The sequence below is a fragment of the Lotus japonicus genome, chromosome 3, assembly GCF_012489685.1.
Source record: "Lotus japonicus ecotype B-129 chromosome 3, LjGifu_v1.2".
In the NCBI taxonomy this organism is placed as follows: Eukaryota; Viridiplantae; Streptophyta; class Magnoliopsida; order Fabales; family Fabaceae; genus Lotus; species Lotus japonicus.
This window is the reverse complement of record NC_080043.1, coordinates 7,995,878-8,013,409: the sequence shown is the minus strand read 5'-3', so window position 1 is coordinate 8,013,409 and position 17,532 is coordinate 7,995,878. Positions and strand designations below refer to the sequence as shown.

At 34.4% G+C, this 17,532-nt stretch overlaps 2 protein-coding genes across 3 annotated transcripts; both read left to right on the top strand.

Moving 5' to 3' along the window:
- The first annotated feature begins 728 nt into the window (after positions 1-728).
- LOC130749500 (UMP-CMP kinase 3-like) lies at positions 729-6,560 on the top strand. 2 transcript variants are annotated; one of them, XR_009022938.1, is made up of 10 exons: positions 729-1,026; positions 2,032-2,085; positions 2,364-2,424; positions 2,740-2,857; positions 4,154-4,310; positions 4,416-4,496; positions 4,577-4,684; positions 4,770-4,841; positions 5,677-5,736; positions 6,406-6,560. XR_009022938.1 is itself a non-coding variant. In XM_057602866.1 (10 exons), the coding sequence occupies exons 2-9, from the start codon at positions 2,056-2,058 to the stop codon at positions 5,683-5,685; spliced, it is 636 nt and encodes a 211-aa protein (XP_057458849.1). In that variant the 5' UTR covers positions 731-1,026; positions 2,032-2,055; the 3' UTR covers positions 5,686-5,722; positions 6,406-6,560. The 2 variants fall into 2 exon arrangements, 1 of the variants encoding a protein (XP_057458849.1); XM_057602866.1 differs by having other exon boundaries at positions 731-1,026; positions 5,677-5,722.
- Positions 6,561-8,356: 1,796 nt separating this feature from the next.
- LOC130749499 (phragmoplastin DRP1E-like) lies at positions 8,357-16,304 on the top strand. Its single transcript, XM_057602865.1, has 15 exons — positions 8,357-8,671; positions 8,754-8,817; positions 9,168-9,275; positions 9,876-9,977; positions 11,861-11,911; positions 12,010-12,071; positions 12,680-12,770; positions 12,857-12,921; positions 13,023-13,217; positions 13,298-13,417; positions 13,512-13,582; positions 14,357-14,582; positions 14,760-14,810; positions 14,900-15,322; positions 15,876-16,304. Exons 1-15 carry the CDS (start codon positions 8,534-8,536, stop codon positions 16,002-16,004), a joined length of 1,896 nt encoding a protein of 631 aa, XP_057458848.1. The 5' UTR covers positions 8,357-8,533; the 3' UTR covers positions 16,005-16,304.
- The last annotated feature ends 1,228 nt before the right edge of the window (positions 16,305-17,532 follow it).

Sequence of the window (17,532 nt, the reverse complement as noted above, 5' to 3'; positions counted from 1 at the left end):
GCTACACATGATAACCCACGAGCCTCCTGAGAAGACATGTGAGTAATCCTCCATATTCTGGAATCCTATTAGGAAGTATTCGAAGTCCAGATCAATCACCTCAAACTCCCCCGACAGTCGCCACAGATTTTGAGATTTTACCCAATACATTTGCAAAGCAACTTGACAATAACAGAGTTCCTCCGAGGCTTTCAAATCTCCTTGCATTCCTCCCACGAGATCTCAATCACTGGATAAAGCGGGTTATACTCTTTCCTAGGTTGCACCCTTTCGTGTTCCTCCTCATCAAACCACATAACCCTTTTCTTCAAAGGCAAACTCAAAGCCTTCTGGAGGGACCTCATCTTCTTCCGTATCCTCTCCACCATTGACCACACCAGACATAGATCCTTGCAGGAAACCATCCCTACCTCAATGACTGTGACATCACTATCATGTGCTCCTTCCTCCTTTTCGCCCTGAACTCGTCGTTGCCCTGCCTCCACTCCCCTCCACCTTCCTCATCGCCTTTGAAACCCGGAATCACCGGCAAAACTCATTCTAAATTGATCACTTTGCTTCCTAACGTAAAAACTGCCTTTTATGAAGATAAAATAATCTCTAAATATAAATAAGAATAAAATCAAACCAAATATACATTAAAGGATCCAAGTAGGTATTATTGGTATTATTGGATTTTGACCCATTGTTTAATACAAAGAATATTATTGCCTGCCACCTCTGGTTGTCTGTCCCCCTTTTTCCTTTCCTTTCCCTCCCTTGTTGGTGAATCATCCTCGCTCCCAAGTGATCCCCGCGAGAAAACCGTTCATTCATCGTAGCCGTTACAATCACGCAAACAAGCACCACCACCATCATCATCAACATCTTAACTTTCCCATTTTGCCCCTACCGACCCTTCATCAACCGTTCAAACCTTCTTCCATCTCCCTTAAATACCCACCACATCTCACAACTCTCAAACAAACACTCAGATTCATCTCTCTCTCTCTCTCTCTCTCTTCTCTCTCTCTCTCTCTCTCTAAGGTACGTTCTCTCTGAATCTCCTTCAATTTCCGTTTTCGCTTCCATTTTCGCTGAGATCTGAACTCTATGATCTACGATCTGTGCTGTTTTTCCTCGATTACTCTACCATTGTTAGATTCGTTTAGGAAATTATGAATTTAGCGCCATATTTAGTAGTTGTTTTGATTGATTAGGCGATTCGTGATCTCACTTTCAGTTTTCAATAATTTTTTGTGATTTCTGAATTTGTTGATGTACTGTTGATGGAATAATTGTTCTTACGTGGTTGCTGCGGCATTGAGATCGCAATTGCTTGCTGCATTAACAGCATTTGACAGCAATTTAAGACTGATTCTAGATTTTAAGTTAGCTTGATGTGCATTTTGTTGGAATTTTTGTGCTTCGAGCTTCGTTACGTTAGATCTAAGTTTTGATGCATGTTTCGTGTATTGCCGCGCTGAATGAATGAGTGTTACGTGTCGCGTTGCCTTGATCTGAATGAAGGTTGTGAATTAGCTGATATCCTTTCCATTTTGGTGAACAGATCCAGAAAACCAGGATTTAAATAGTAGTATATGTGTATGTATGAGGCCAAATCCATGTTATCTTCTATTTTGGTAGCCGAATTGTACGCGTGTTTTTAGGAGTTGTCTAAATGACGCTATACAAAGTTTGAGTTAATTCGTCTTAGGTGAGCTAATGATATTTAAGATAAGTGAGCTAGAAATTTCATGCTTCGCCTAGGGTCATTTAGACAACCTCGTGATTTTCCGCATCAAGTGTGATTTTGTAATAAATATATCAAGTTATAAAATGGTATCCTTTCCAAGTGCGTGCTTGCTTTGGCATTAATGAAATCGCAGTTTTTCCGTGTGGTGTTTTACCTTATTAATATGAAGATCTTCTGGGATTTCAATGAGTGGTGTGTGATTGAATGAGTCACATATGTGATATATGTACTTGATTTGTGACTAAATAACTTCTCTTTGACTCATAACTCATCATTGTATAATGTTTTATTTGCAGATAAACACCATTTAATTGCTACTCATGGGAACTGTTGTTGAAGCTGCAAACAAGGTAATATTCATTGTTATCTTTACACATGAACTTGCTTCCGGCATTTTCGCATTTTGTCGGTTTCTTTTCAAGATCTGATTAAAGTGGACATTTTCCATGATTCTTTTATAGGGTTAGTGAATTTGAAGTTTTGAACTTTGAAAATATATTTTCCCTTGATTGGGCAATATGCTCTACATACAGCTTTTGTATAAATTGGATATGTGCCAACAAAATATGTTGTATTTTTAATGCAGTGTAAATTTCAACTGATTTTTTTATTCTTCATTTGATTGTAGGATGCTGCAAATGGAAATGGGAGCATCCTAAACAAAAATCTCACAGTTGTTTTTGTGTTAGGTGAGCAATGATTGATTGCAAACGGAAATTTTGAGAGAAATAGAATACTTCTGAGCTTTTTTATGATACCCGTTTTCTAGTAAATTCCTTTTAATGTAATAAGTCACAACCCGGGAACTTGTATTTTATTAATTTTATCAATTTACCATTACTAATTTAACTTAGGTTTAGCTTTTGGGTTAAAGGCCTATGCACCGACAGTGTTTACCATACGACGCATTTCATTTTCTTTTTATGTTCTTTTTCCTTTTACTGGAATTTATAGTGGATTTTTTTCTGACTTCTAACTTGATTATTGATCTGATATCGAAACAGGTGGGCCAGGCAGCGGAAAGGGTACTCAATGTTCGAACATTGTCAAACATTTTGGGTATACTCACCTCAGTGCTGGGGATCTTCTGCGAGCAGAAATTAAATCCGGTTCTGAAAATGGGTACATATTATATGCTTCAGAAATTAAATCTTGTACTGACTGTTTACAGTCTCTTCTGTCTTTACTAAAACAAATAAGTGGCTAGTTTTATAGGTAATGCACTCCCATCTTATTATTATAGAAGTTTGATCCATATTTATAGCAAAACCTTTCATAAACCCTACATGTATAATTGTAGGATTCACTTATCTGAGTAGTTCGCGTGAGAAATGCAATTGAAAATTGTGGGTAGAAAACAGTTTCCAATTGTACTGTCTATCTTGTAGTATGCTACTCCCTTTTGAGCCTTTTTCTTTTAAATCTGGTTAGAAGGGTTTTTGAGTAATAGTCAATGTCTATTGCCTTTCTAGGTGGACATGTGCTGTTGTTCTTTCATGCAATTGTTCTTGCTTATTTAATTGCAATGATGATTGAATCTAGATTTCCAAAAATTCAATTTCATTGAAGATTTTTCCTTTGTTTGAGAAGAAGGATTGATTGTTATGTGCTTTGTTTGAACTATTTTTGTGTGCATCTGGTTAGAGACTAATGTGTAATGTGCTAGAGTTATTGGCTGGAATGTTGTGTTAGCATTTAGTGGATATGTGTAGGTTTCATCTGATGGTGTTTCTTCTTTCTTTGATAATACCCTATTTTTCCTTTTTTTTTTTAATTTTAATTTCTGTGTTGGACTTCCTGTTCGCCTTATGCAATTCTCTTTCTTATAATGACTTTGTCTGTTATAAACTTCAAGAAATAAATAAATAAAATGAAAAAGGGATACAAGTGTGAAAATTTGAGGAAATCTTTAGTTTGATCTCCCTTTTCTTTTCTTTCTTTTTTCTGAAAGACGAAAACCAATAGTAGTTAGAATACTTGATTCTTTTATTTCAACTTCGTCTGGTTGTGTCAGTAATACTATAATACTATAATTATTACATTTTCTTTTGTCCAAATTGATTGACGTACATGTGTCTTTACATTTCACGTTTTGCTTTGACTTCATTTGATTGTATTTCAGGGGAAAATTGCATGGGGTTTCTCTTTTACATAATTAAATAGGGATGCAGATTATCCCATAATGTTGATGCTAAATCATCTATTCATGTCAATGTTCTGGGAAATATCTGATTCAATCTAATTTTCTTTCACATTGCGTACCAAATTCCAGTTGTAATTGGTAGAAATTATGTGTACTTATAGTAGGTTTAGGTTTCTCTTGTGCTTATTTTTCCAACTTCAACTGCTGAGCACTGACGTTAGTTGATGTCTTGAAATTAATTTGTCCATAACACATTTATTTCTGACGTTTGACAGTACAATGATTCAGAATATGATTAAAGAAGGAAAAATTGTTCCATCTGAGGTAACAATTAAGCTGCTGCAGCGAGCAATGCTGGAAAATGGCAATGACAAATTTCTTATTGATGGTTTTCCTCGCAATGAGGAAAACCGTGCAGCGTTTGAGAAAGTGGTAAATTTCTATTGACATGAAAGTGGAACACTTTCATTTCTAGTTGTTTCGACTTTCCAGTTTTGATAATTGCACTAACTTCTAATGTCTAAAATGCATTTTCAGACAGGAATAGAGCCAACGTTTGTCCTTTTTTTTGATTGCCCTGAGGAAGAGATGGAGAGGCGACTTCTTGGCCGGAACCAGGTTGAGCTCTCTATTTCTTTTTAAAAAAAATAGTATTTCCTTATGCTTTTGGTTCTCAATACTTTTTTTCAATTATGAAGGGTAGAGAAGATGACAACATTGAAACAATAAGGAAGCGGTTTAATGTTTTCTTGGAATCTAGTCTCCCTGTGATTAATTATTATGATGCAAAGCTAAAAGTTCGCAAGGTAATAGTTGTACTTTTACCATCTTTTTGCAAGTTTCTTGATTGCCTCTTATACTGAAGACATAGCATAATTATTTATTTCTTAGATTGATGCTGCAAGGCCTGTTGAGGAGGTATTTGAGTCAGTCAAAGCTATTTTTAGTCCAAAAAATGAGAAGGTAAATCACTATGTTCGCTTCATGTTAAAACTTTATATGTGCAAGTTCCATTTTGTATCGAAGAGAAAATATAGAAATCATTGTTACTAATTACGAATGTATTTATCAATTGTAAATTGTAATAACAGTATACAATAATTTAACTAGTGAGTAACTCGGTGACTTGATATTGTAAATATATAATAAATATTTATAAAGATTACAATGGACTTTTTTTATCTTTTATCAAATTTTGTTTGTTTTATGGATGGGATTCACCTTTTTATAAATAACATAAATATATGAATATGATTAAAAAATTAACTGGCAAACCAGAATAGACAACCAGTTTGATGTTCGTAGATATCATTATTAATACACATAAGGAAAATTATTTTGGAAATTTCTGTTAATTATAACTCAATTTTGGGCACAAATTCCAATAAAAATAAACAGCTCAAGTTTAATACAAATTCAAATAAAAATTTACAACTCAGGTTTAATACAAATTCAAATTCAAATAAAATTTTGCATTTCTCGTATTCCTGCTGTTTTTACCTTCATTGCTTTTTTAAGTCTACAATGGTGAGAATGAGGTTTGATTCTATATAACCTTGTGTAAATTACACAACCTCTCACGATAGTTAAATCATCATGACCTCTTTTTGCACCAATGCTCCTTTTTTGAACGAGAACCTCCTGAGAAGAGTAAAGGCCTGGCACCTTAAATTATAGATGGCCGAATTTTCACAAGAGACATGATATATTATAGCTATCGAACATGAAACATCTGTTATGTTGTGAGCATGCCATTTCTTATCTTCCAGGAATTGATGTTTTCTTATGGTATTTGCAGGCTGACTGAGTATGTTCACCCTTGATTTCATGCTGGAAACTTAGAGGTAAAAGTTACATCGTGAGTGATATAAAGGCCCATATATTCTCTTTATTTATTTTATCATATGATGCATTTTACTGTATTTTGGTCACGAATATAGCTAGTGGGGCATAAGAAATTCGTTCTGATTAAAATGTTATTTGGCCTCTAGATAACCTTCTAAATGGCATGGCATCAATCCTCCTAGATATACACTTTTAGCTATTCTATTGGTCATATATGATATGTGCTTAAAAGTAAAGAATATTCTGACAAAGTTGATAAGAAAGAATACTCTGATAAAATTAGAGAGAAAGAAAGGCATATATGGCTGATGGCTACTTTCACATCTTGAATCATACGATTTGGTGTGCAACTTTATCATATTTTTCAGTGGATTATGTTTGTGATTAATTTCTTTTAAAACAGCTAGGTCTATAAAATGGTATTAGCTTATTCCAAAATTATTGTCTTCTCTTACCTCTCTTCTGTTTTCACTCCTATTAAATTTAATTCTTTTGCTTTTTGTAAAAAGCTTTTGAGCGAGATGGGAAGAAAAGAGAGTAAAATAAGTGATATGATAAGTGATGTCATACGAAATGCAGAGAAAGATATTTTATACTGTGAATCAAATTTGCTTTAGTTTCTCCTTGCTTTGACCATGCTCAATTGCATGATTTTAATTTGACCCCCATATTGTTTTTTCAGGTTATGTTGTATTGGGCTGCTTGTTCTGTTGCATCACATTTTGTTTATTAATTTAGAAAATTATATCCTATACCTGAGGTTATTACCCCTTTTAATGTTGTACCTTATTGACTCATTCATTGATAGCAATAAAGAATTTTGTGAGTTTATTTATACATCTGTAGTAAAATCTGAAGTCAAATATACATTTCTGTTTTGTATTGAAACTATATAAGTCACATAGGAAAGGCCTATTAGTAACCCAGTAAAGATGCTAAGATCTCTTTTCAGCTGCTTAAACATGAACGCCATTCAAGGAAAGAGACCATGGTGAGAAGCGGATAGTCAACCAAAGTAGTCAAAAGAAGGCAATGTATTTAAGTCAAGCATTCCTGGGTCGTGAGAGCTTTCAAGTCATATATAGAGTAGTTGCTCATGTTAGACTGAACGAGGGCTGCCCTCTAGCTCTGATATCACGTAAAGCCTTTCATTTATTTTAAAGGAAAAAATGAAAATAAATTTTGAGTGATTTCTAAATTTTTTTGAAACGCTGAAAGAGACTTAGTCGTTGTCCAGGACTTCAAACATACAGGTTAGTTAAGTTAGTTAATTGAAGGAGTCAAATATTTCATTTTCTTTCTTTTACAATTTTAATTAAATTATAATGTCGTAAGATGATGATTTTACATAATTAAACTTATATCATATTTCTTTTAAATTCTTTTATGTTATTTTCAATAAAGTTTATTTTATAAAAAAAATGATACTTTTGAACTCGTAAATTTTTGTTGAGGTCCAATTATTTTATCGAAAAATAAAAAAAAATTGGGGTAACTAGATTGCTAATTTAATGTAACAAAAAAATGTAATAGGAAAAAAGGATTGCTAATTTAAATAAATAACGTAACATTAATATTATAGGGGTGTGCATTTACCAGAGCAATGCTATATGGAACGATGCCACTATAGCACGACATGCACACGTCTTTTCAGCCAATGAAAATTAACTTTTGTTAGTGATCATGGGAGGAGAAAATGGTAAAAATGTAAGATCAAGTATCAATTATAACTGGTCGTGCATGTCGGGCTAGGTAAGTGGTCGTGTAATCCAACATTTCTGATTTTCCACATTTGAGCAGGTTCGAGCCTAACAATTTGACGCCGCCTTCTCCTTCATACACGGACATCCATCACTGTACCCCACTCCACAAGTTTGAAATTTCAACGTTCAATTCAATTAAACAATGGGATGGCTGCTGCTTTTTTCTTAACAACAAATGAATTCAGTTTTCTTCAATTCCTCAACTTTGGTTTCAAACATGAAAGAGAGATAATTACTATTAATAAAAGATTAACACGTTGATATAAAATAACACGTGTAATAAAAATAAATTTAATACAATATTTCTCTTGATTTTTTATAATAAAAACTTACTCAAAAGTTACGCGTTTCAAAAATTTAAGCTGTGAAGTAAATGAGAAATATTATATTTGGAGAAAAATGATGATGCACCGACGGTGTAAGATTTTAAAGATGTGCCACGTCAATTAATGAAATTAAATAAAATGAGAGATTTTCTCACATCATTGAAATGTGATTGGTTGACAGTGTAAAAAAACTTTACACCGTCGGTGCATAGAAATTAAACTCATATTTTTAGTACATATATCCTCATGCATTTATATAAGACTGAAATAAAAAATACACAATCTCAACTATTATGTAGTCAAATAGGTTCTTATTTCATATAAACTCTCCTAAACCTAGAGTCTAACTGACATCTACTTAGCACTAGACCAAATATAGAAAATTATTATTTTTTACATTAGAAAAATAAATTACACCTTTTAAGAATATTCCAAGATATAAACTTGTTTATATAAGCTTAAAATAAACATAAATTCCTAATCATAAAATAATGTGAATAATAAAGAATATTTTAGACCAAGTCCACGCATGACCTTCCTTCCCTCCTCTCTTGGAGTGAACGTGACTTGTCCAAAAAGGCGCTGCTGCTAATCTCTTTCTTTCCCTCCTTCCCTCAGTTTTTCTTTTTCTCATCTCTTTCTTTTCTCCAATTCCAAAACACTCTTCCTCTTCTTCTCTCTGTACGAAAATCTAGGGTTCACTATCATCACCATCATCTTCATGGAGAGCTTAATCGGCTTGGTCAACAGAATCCAGCAAGCTTGCACCAAGCTCGGTGACTACGGCGGTGCCGACAACAACAACTTCGCCGCCTCTCTCTGGGAAGCTCTCCCTTCCGTCGCCGTCGTCGGTGGCCAGGTAACCGTCACCATCCAAAATTCGAATTCATCTCGTTTTCCTCTTCCTCTTCTCAAACTCAACAATCTTCCTTCTCAAACAGAGTTCCGGTAAATCTTCTGTTCTGGAAAGCATCGTTGGACGCGATTTTCTGCCTCGAGGATCAGGTTAGTTAATTCAGTTATTTCTCGCTTGCGTTTCTATAATCAGTTATCGAAGCAGTTAGAAGTTAGTTTTGGTTGTTATAGTTAGTTATAGTCAGTTATGAGTTGGTTTTGGTTAAGCTAGTTAGATTGGGATTCTTCTTGTTTTTCAACAAGTTAGAAGCTAGTTTTGATAGATATGGTGGTAGTTATCTCAGTTTGCTGAAGTTGCTATTTTCTGTTCATGTATAAGATGTGAATTTGTACCGGAGAAATTGCGATGAAGATGAATAGCACTAGTACTTTCGCGCTCAATTCACTATTCTAATAATGCGTTTCGAGTGTTGGTGTGTGTACCTGAATTTGAATTGCAGGGATTGTGACGAGACGTCCATTGGTGTTGCAGCTTCATAAGCTAGACGATGACACGGAGGAATATGCTGAGTTTCTTCACATGCCAGGGAGAAAGCTAACCAATTATGGTAACCTTTAATTTTGTGTTTTTAAGTTTATTTTTGTATCTCATGTCAGCATGATTTATTAAGCACTTTACTTACACTAGTTGAGACTTGAGACCTGTGTTGTAATTGTAATGCGTATTCGATAATTATAGGAGTCACATGGCATGGGCTTTTAGTTTCCCCTGTTTTTGGGGTTGCTTGTGTTATGACCGGAATTTTTTCGTGCTCGTTTCCATGTTAGTGTTGTGACTATATCTTGTGATTTTTTTTAAGGTTATATATACCTGCATTACCAGCCTCCTTCATGTTTCAATTGTTATGTGGTGTGTGCCTTCCTGCCCTAGAACTGTGGTATGGGGGTTGATTGTATGCTTTACTATTGGACTTGTTTCCAACTATACTCTGCCACAGCATTATTCTTTCTAGTAATTTGCTTTTTCCTTTATCCATGAACTAATAATTTTCTAGCAATTTATCATGTGATCAATGTGGTGCTGACTTACTGTTGCAATGGTTTGTATGCTTTTGCTTTCTCCTTTTCCTATTTATCCTATTCTATAGTTTATGAATATAAATATGTCCATGCCTTTTTTATTTGAAATTTTGTTTTTCATTTTGCAGCCCAAGTCCGCCAGGAAATTCAGGATGAAACTGATAGATTAACGGGAAAGTCAAAACAAATATCTAATGTTCCAATTCATCTTAGCATTTATTCTCCTCATGGTGCGCTTCAAGCTCTTTGATATAATTTTCTAGATGGTTTTCTTTAAGCTTGTGTGTGTCACTTTTGTAGTTTATTTTGAATCAAGGAAAACTATTACTGAAATTACTGAAATAGAGAAAAGAGGACAAAACTGAGGCAATAGTATTCTGCCACAAAAATTGAATGGAACTGAGTGCAGTAGCCCAAATAGTGTGTTAATCAATTTAACAACTCCCTACAATCTCTTAGCATATCTGTGAAGTAAACTCCCTCATAACAATAATTAGCTGAACATCATAAGGAATTCTCTGCTATATTGTGTGTGAGGTGCACAGAAAGAAAATCTTATGTGTTTGTCGGGCCAGCCCAAGGCTTCTTCAAAATGCCAAAGGCCCAATTGCTGTATTTCATAAACTAATAAAATATATCACTCAGACATGAAGGGCTAATGCTGGCCTTTGTACTCAAGCAAGTCATCATTCATTATTGTTACTTGTTAGTTAAATAAATGCAATGTTTCAAATGTAAAGTAACACCCTAAGTGGAACGTTAGGGTTACCTGAAGTGTAGCAATATTCTTGTAGAATTATATATGTTTGTAAGCTTTGGGGTTAGGGGAAGGTAAGGGAGTGGAATGGATGGGGTAGGGGGATTACTTTCTCCCTTGTTTGGATATTTATGTTATGGAAAGTAGATATTTCTTCCCTTTGACTGGTACTCAAAAATTAAAGTTGCTGGAACTTTCAAGTGTTGAAATTAAATTTTCACTACAGTCATTATGTAGCAATTTTATAACAGGCCTTAAGGTTGTGTATGTAATTTAATAATATCGAGAGGAGGACATCAAGGGGAAAGGCATCCCAATTCCTTCCTCTTGTCTTGCTATCCTTGTAGATCTTCTAAACCCTCGAGTCATGATTCCCTCCTTATTAATTTGTGATCCAAACATAACATCAAGGATCTGAAAGGATCTACAAAAGAACCAGAGTGTTGAGAAGTCTCACATTTACTACAGATATGGCCAAATAAATCTTTATAAATGGTAGAGCAATCCTCACCCTAAGCTTGCTTTCGGGATAGAGTTAGACCTAACCTGAATTCTAATACAGAGGAATCTAGAAATCTAGACTCTTCTATCTGTATCTGAATGTGAGCAAACATAGTCAAGTAAATACAAATGTGATAATAAACCAGAGGCCTCCTATAATTATAATTCCTAGACAATGGAAAATTCTAGAGACCTTATCAAATGCTATAATCTGAGTGATCAGGGAAGAAATAGAAAAGAAATACTGAATAGCAAAGGGAAAACCTCAAAGAAAAGAATCTCACAATCTGTATATTTTGAAAAACCTGAGCATGAATTGTTGGTTTAACATTCTAAATACTTTGATAAACAATATGGTTATTATGGCTGGAAAGTGGACTTAGAAGCTGCTTATCTAAATTTCCCATTGTAGTTTCACCTTAACGTATTCAGGCCCATAAACTTGTAATATAAAGTTTCCCTCCTTTTCTTCTTTTGCCTTTCTTCCACGTCTTCCTACATAGGGTGCTGAAACCTACTTCACCAGTTGTTTGCTTCCTGTATAATAGAGCATAATTAGTGCCTCCTTTAGCAGGAGCTATGCTAACCTGCTCGCTAGGAAGCTGCAGCTACCTTTTTTGCAATTAACTCTAGAATGTTTTCCTTTGTTTGTGTTGCAGAACAGCACTTGCCATCTTTTAATTAATTTATATATTTTCCATTTATTAATTTTCTAAGTGTATTTAACTTTGTATTCTTTAGATTTGATGCATAATTATATGTCATTAAATGAGACCAGTAATTGAATTGTTATTTGAAGTTTACCTATCATATTTCTTGTGTTTTCTAATTCAATTTCTCTGTTTGTTTGGGCAGTTGTCAACCTAACTTTGATTGATTTACCAGGGTTGACTAAAGTTGCCATAGGTATAATTTGCATTCAATTATTAATTATAAATAATTTTATTTTGGATAACATGATGCCACTTTTTATTTGAAGTGATTAACAACTATGGCAATTTCAGAGGGACAGCCTGAGACAATTGCTGAAGACATTGAAAATATGGTTCGATCTTATGTTGAGAAGGTATTGTCTTAATTTCTTCTCACTCTTCCTGTTTAATATATTAATTGAATGATGCACCATAATTTCATTTGACAGAATATTTATTGTACAAGAATAAGACCTACGATGTTGCATGATATGGATGCTGGGAGGTAAAAAGTCTAATGTGAAAGTAAGCTTAATGTTGCAAAGATGACAAATGTTAGCTTGGACGAATGTTCACACAATACAATAAAATTAGAAATGAAAGCATTCGCGAGAAAGTCGGTTGGGGCATGTTTGAAGAAGACTCGTAGATGTACCAATAAATGGTCCAATAGTTAAAGATGGAGAGATTTGTATTTAAATGGTCTATCAGTAGACGTGGTTTGAATAGGATATTATGGCATCATTTGATCCATTTAACTGACCCCACCTAGTGGAACAAAGCTTTAGTTGTTGCTGTTAATGCTGTTTTCTTTTATATGTATTGCACTTGCGTTCATATTTCCAAACAAATTCCTTTCTCCGTTTCTATTTATTGTGACTACCATTTTATTACCTAATTGAAGTGCTTATTAATGATACGTTAGCAAGCGATGCTGTTAATGTATATATTCGCTTTAACCAATACTTTGTGCTTTTGACAGCCTAATTCGATCATATTGGCAATATCTCCCGCCAACCAAGACATAGCAACTTCTGATGCAATCAAACTTGCCAGGGAAGTAGATCCCTCAGGTACTCAAATGTTCCATGGAATGATTTCTTATTTGCTTTGTTTGGGTTATCTTTGTCACTAAAATCCTTGTCTGTAAACTGCCTAGGTGAGAGAACATTTGGAGTTTTGACAAAACTGGATTTGATGGACAAAGGAACTAACGCATTGGATGTAAAATCTCTCTCTCTCTCTCTCTCTCTCTCTCTCTCTCTCATGTTCACTTCATCCCTTGTATAACTAGTTTTTCTTTTACCCATTTTTATTCCCATAAGGTCCTTGAAGGAAGATCTTATCGCTTGCAACTTCCGTGGGTTGGTATAGTAAATCGATCCCAAGCAGATATCAATAAAAATGTTGATATGATTGTTGCCAGACGCAGGGAGCGTGAGTATTTTGCAACCAGTCCTGACTATGGGCACTTGGCTCATAAAATGGGCTCAGAATACCTTGCAAAACTTCTCTCACAGGTTTGGTTTTTGGAAAGTTGCTGTTTTCCCTTCATTTATTAAATATGATATCATCTGAATCAAGTTAGACTATTTTGTAGCACTTGGAGTCAGTAATTAAGGCGCGGATACCTAGTATAACATCTTTGATAAACAAAAGCATTGAAGAACTTGAATCGGAGATGGATCATCTTGGGAGACCAATTGCTGTTGATGCTGGGGTGAGTGCTTTTACATTTTTGGTTATTTCAGAAAGAGTTCAATCTTTCTATTATATCCTTCAGAACACTATTTCATCTGTACTTTCTCTTTTAGGCTCAACTGTACACCATCCTAGACCTTTGCCGCGCATTTGAACGGATATTCAAGGAGCATTTAGATGGAGGGTAAATATATGTTGCCATACTCAACTTTTACTCTATTATACTAGCTTATTTGAATTTTTTGGGTGGACTGCCTCTTGTGATTGTAACTTGTCTGCTTTCAGTCCATCATTGAGGGATTGATAGTTATTTTGGGTTCAAGATTTTTTTTCCAGCTTCCTGAGAGAGCTTTTAAAAGAGAGCGACCATTTTCCTAAAATCATCTGTTACACACTTCAAATAACTTCTATATTTCCACACCAGCACATCTACTTTTTCTTGGACCTCACTTCCACTATCTATATCTTATTTTCATATCATATTATTCATGTCTCTATTTAGTATTTACTATTCCTATTTCTCTTTATAAGATGGAGGTGGAATAACTGTGGCAATAACTTATTTCCTACTTCAAATAGGACATTTAATTTTTTTACTATAATAATCATTCATGAATTTGATTTGATGTCCAATAGTGCTTTATTTGTTCGGTGAGCGAAATCCAACTTTAATATCATGTGTGGATTAGCTTTTATTCCCTCATAATCAATTCTGAAATCCAGAAGTGTCTCCCTATATTTGATTCTGACTTTAGAATAACTTGTACAAGGATTTTCATACATGTTGGTTCTGGTTCGTTTCTATAAAATATACTTATACAGCTAAGCAAAGTCATGAGAAAGATTTATTGTACCAGATGAATGTTGAGCAATTTGGAATGATTGTTATGAAGTCAGCTTGTTATCTGTTGAACAAATTGGCAGGTTACATAATCTCTCTCGTTTATAATTGTCATAGGCGGGCAGGAGGAGATAGGATATATAATGTCTTTGACAATCAGCTTCCTGCTGCTCTACGGAAGCTTCCAATTGACAGACATCTTTCTCTTCAGAATGTCAAGAAAGTGGTGTCCGAGGCAGATGGTTACCAGCCTCACTTAATTGCCCCAGAGCAAGGTTACCGGCGCCTTATTGAGGGGGCTCTCAGTTACTTCAGAGGCCCAGCTGAAGCTTCAGTTGACGCAGTAAGAATTCCTGGTTGTTTTTTGTATTTGTTGTTATTTTAAAGCTAAATCAATAATATCATGTTTGGTTCCACAAGTGAAATGCTTTAAAATTACTTCTGGTTAGACTGCTATTTTTGAAACTTAACATGCACTAAGCTAAAAAAATTAAGCTGTATTTGTACGATTTGGATGTAGGTTCACTTTGTCTTGAAAGAACTTGTGAGGAAATCATTAGCTGAAACTCAGGTAAAATCTTGGGATACATCCATTTTATAGTAACCCTGTTGGTGAAATACTGGAATACTTAATGAAGCAAGGAATTTGTGTTTGAATAGGAACTGAAACGTTTCCCAACTCTTCAAGCGGAAATAGCCTCAGCTACAAGTGAGGCTTTGGAGAGGTTCCGTGACGAGAGCAAGAAGACAACAGTTCGGCTCGTGGATATGGAAGCTTCGTACCTCACTGTGGATTTCTTCCGAAGACTTCCTGAAGAAATGGAGAGAGCTGGAAATCCCTCAAATCCGGCTGATCGTGCTAATCCGCCTAATCGTGCTAATCCTGCCAATCAAGCTGCCCCAAATGTGGATCGATATGGAGAAGGACATTTTAGGAGGATTGGATCAAATGTGTCATCCTATATAGGAATGGTGTCAGACACACTAAGAAACACGATTCCAAAGGCTGTGGTTTATTGTCAGGTCAGACAAGCAAAACTGTCATTGCTAAACCATTTCCTTACACAAATAGGACAGAAAGAGGTATTTTCTCATTCCCTTTCTTTGCATTTGAAACTTCGGATTTATCTTTAACGTCCACCTTTGTTGGTAGCAAAAGCATCGTAGTTTATACTTTATAGTTTATACTTCTGTTGGAGCTGTGCAATACTTTTGGTAAAAATCAAATAAAATACATCGAGACTGCATGCAAAAGAGCTTATTTGAGTTATCTTATAGTATAAGTTCTTACACAAGTGTTTTTGTTATCTTCTGAATAGTTTATAACCAATTTTTAAGTTGTTTTGAGCTTATTTTTATAAGTTAGAGTTTATATCTACCAATACTGAATTTTAAGCTTATTTCAATGGATATCTCAAATTAGTTTATCAACAAGTCATAGACACTAAGCTGTTTTTCAAATGCACTTTCAGTCTTTTCTACATGATGCGGGGCTTTACAAAGAAGGATAATTAGTTCTTGGCTTTGCATTAAATTTCCTTTCGAAGTGATATTCTAGGGGTGATTGTATATGCTTTTTATCAATATAAAATACATTAAATACTTAAGAATATATTTGCAATTTATGTTCGTGCAGCCTAAACAATTAGCAGAGTTGTTAGATGAAGACCCTACAGTGATGGAGAGGAGACAAAAATGTTTTAAAAGGCTTGAACTATATAAAGCAGCAAGGGATGAAATCGATTCTGTTTCTTATGCACGATGAGCTTGGTTACTATTTGACTTGATTGCCTTCAATCCCTTGTATTATATGTAGCTGATAGTGATCGATTGTGGGTTGGCTAGACCCAGATATGATGTTTATAGTTTCGATTATTTCATTGTTTAGCCATTTTTTATTCCTTTCTTGGTTGTACTTGTAGTTGATATACCTTAAGGCATGTTCACAAATAAAAATGTAGGCGTTTGGAAGGAAGGTTGGAACGGGACGGAACATGAAATACAGGTTATGTTCCATGTTTATTACATTTTTTAGATGAAACAGAACGTGAATCATTCAACAGTACACTTTAGTTCCATGGAAAAAAGTGGAACAATGGAGGACATAGCAAAATATTTATTGAAAATATTTACACGAACGAAAATACCTTAATTTACATTAGTAGTTATATAATAAATAAAAATAGTTAAAAAAATATCTTAATAAAGTAATATGTTATAAAATTATTGTGTTTACTAATAAATATAATTATGCATATATTTTCTTAATATTAATATTAGCTGTTCTTATAAATATAGTGATAATGTTTTACTATAAATTAAAGCATTTCCAAAAAAAAATACATTAACATTTTAAAGGATGTGTGCTCTTCGTGATATGAAATTTCACGTGTTTCTCTCTTCTCTTCCTCCTTCGATTTCCTTACTTTCCATTGACCCTCCTCCACTCTAATCGCAACTTTAAGAAGGTAGGAGAAGGACATGTGCAAATCACATGCAAGTCACTATACATATAACATTTTCGTAAACCATCATTGTTTTTGGACGGAATAAAGACAAAAGGACCAAAAGTCCAAACAGCAAGACACGTTAGGGACTTTAATTGCTTATGCCAGAACATGTGGACTTGGCTTGCACAAGCGCGATAATAGGGGACCAGAAATGCAATAAGCCATATAAATATTTAAGACAATTTAATAATTTATACAGTTTCAATCTGAAAATGAAGGGTCTTCATATCCTTTTGGCGTAATTTGCCATGAGTTCTACCATAACAAACATGTATAATTTACAATTTAACCCTTATACTCTAGATAATGAACTGAAGGGTTATAAACCGTCTCATTTTATAAAAGTTTTGGAGCAACGCCCAAATTTAAATTAAAAACAATTGATCAGGGTATCGGATTTTAAAAAGACAAATACTGAATCAATTGTAATTAGTTTGTGTTTGGTATAATATGAAGTGAACCAATAAACAAGTTAATCTGAACCAACTAGTTTGATTTTTTTTCTTGGTATGGTTTGATTTTACCGGGTTCGTGGTCAATCCAATATGATGAGCACCCCTACCTAAACCCGTTTCAATCCACCTTTATTACTTGCGTATAAACTGTTTTCTTCTGTTCGATAGTTTTAGCTATTGTTTGGTTCAAAGGAGGGGAGGGGAGGGGAGGGGAAGGGAGGAGAGGAATTTTAATACTTATTACGTTTGGTTCATAGGAAGGGAGGGAAAATACCTTATTTTTATTTAGTCCATGAGGGGAGAGAAGAGATTTTATAATTAAAACTAC

What these genes read in the sequence shown, in the direction of transcription:
- LOC130749499 (XM_057602865.1), top strand. Translation starts at nt 8,534, where the DNA reads ATGGAGAGCTTAATCGGCTTGGTCAACAGAATCCAGCAAGCTTGCACC. An exon ending in TCGCCGTCGTCGGTGGCCAG is followed by an intron (nt 8,672 to 8,753) that starts GTAACCGTCACC and finishes CTTCTCAAACAG; the next exon opens with AGTTCCGGTAAATCTTCTGT. An exon ending in CTGAAGCTTCAGTTGACGCA is followed by an intron (nt 14,583 to 14,759) that starts GTAAGAATTCCT and finishes ATTTGGATGTAG; the next exon opens with GTTCACTTTGTCTTGAAAGA.
- LOC130749500 (XM_057602866.1), top strand. Translation starts at nt 2,056, where the DNA reads ATGGGAACTGTTGTTGAAGCTGCAAACAAG. An exon ending in GTGCAGCGTTTGAGAAAGTG is followed by an intron (nt 4,311 to 4,415) that starts GTAAATTTCTAT and finishes ATGCATTTTCAG; the next exon opens with ACAGGAATAGAGCCAACGTT. An exon ending in GACTTCTTGGCCGGAACCAG is followed by an intron (nt 4,497 to 4,576) that starts GTTGAGCTCTCT and finishes TCAATTATGAAG; the next exon opens with GGTAGAGAAGATGACAACAT.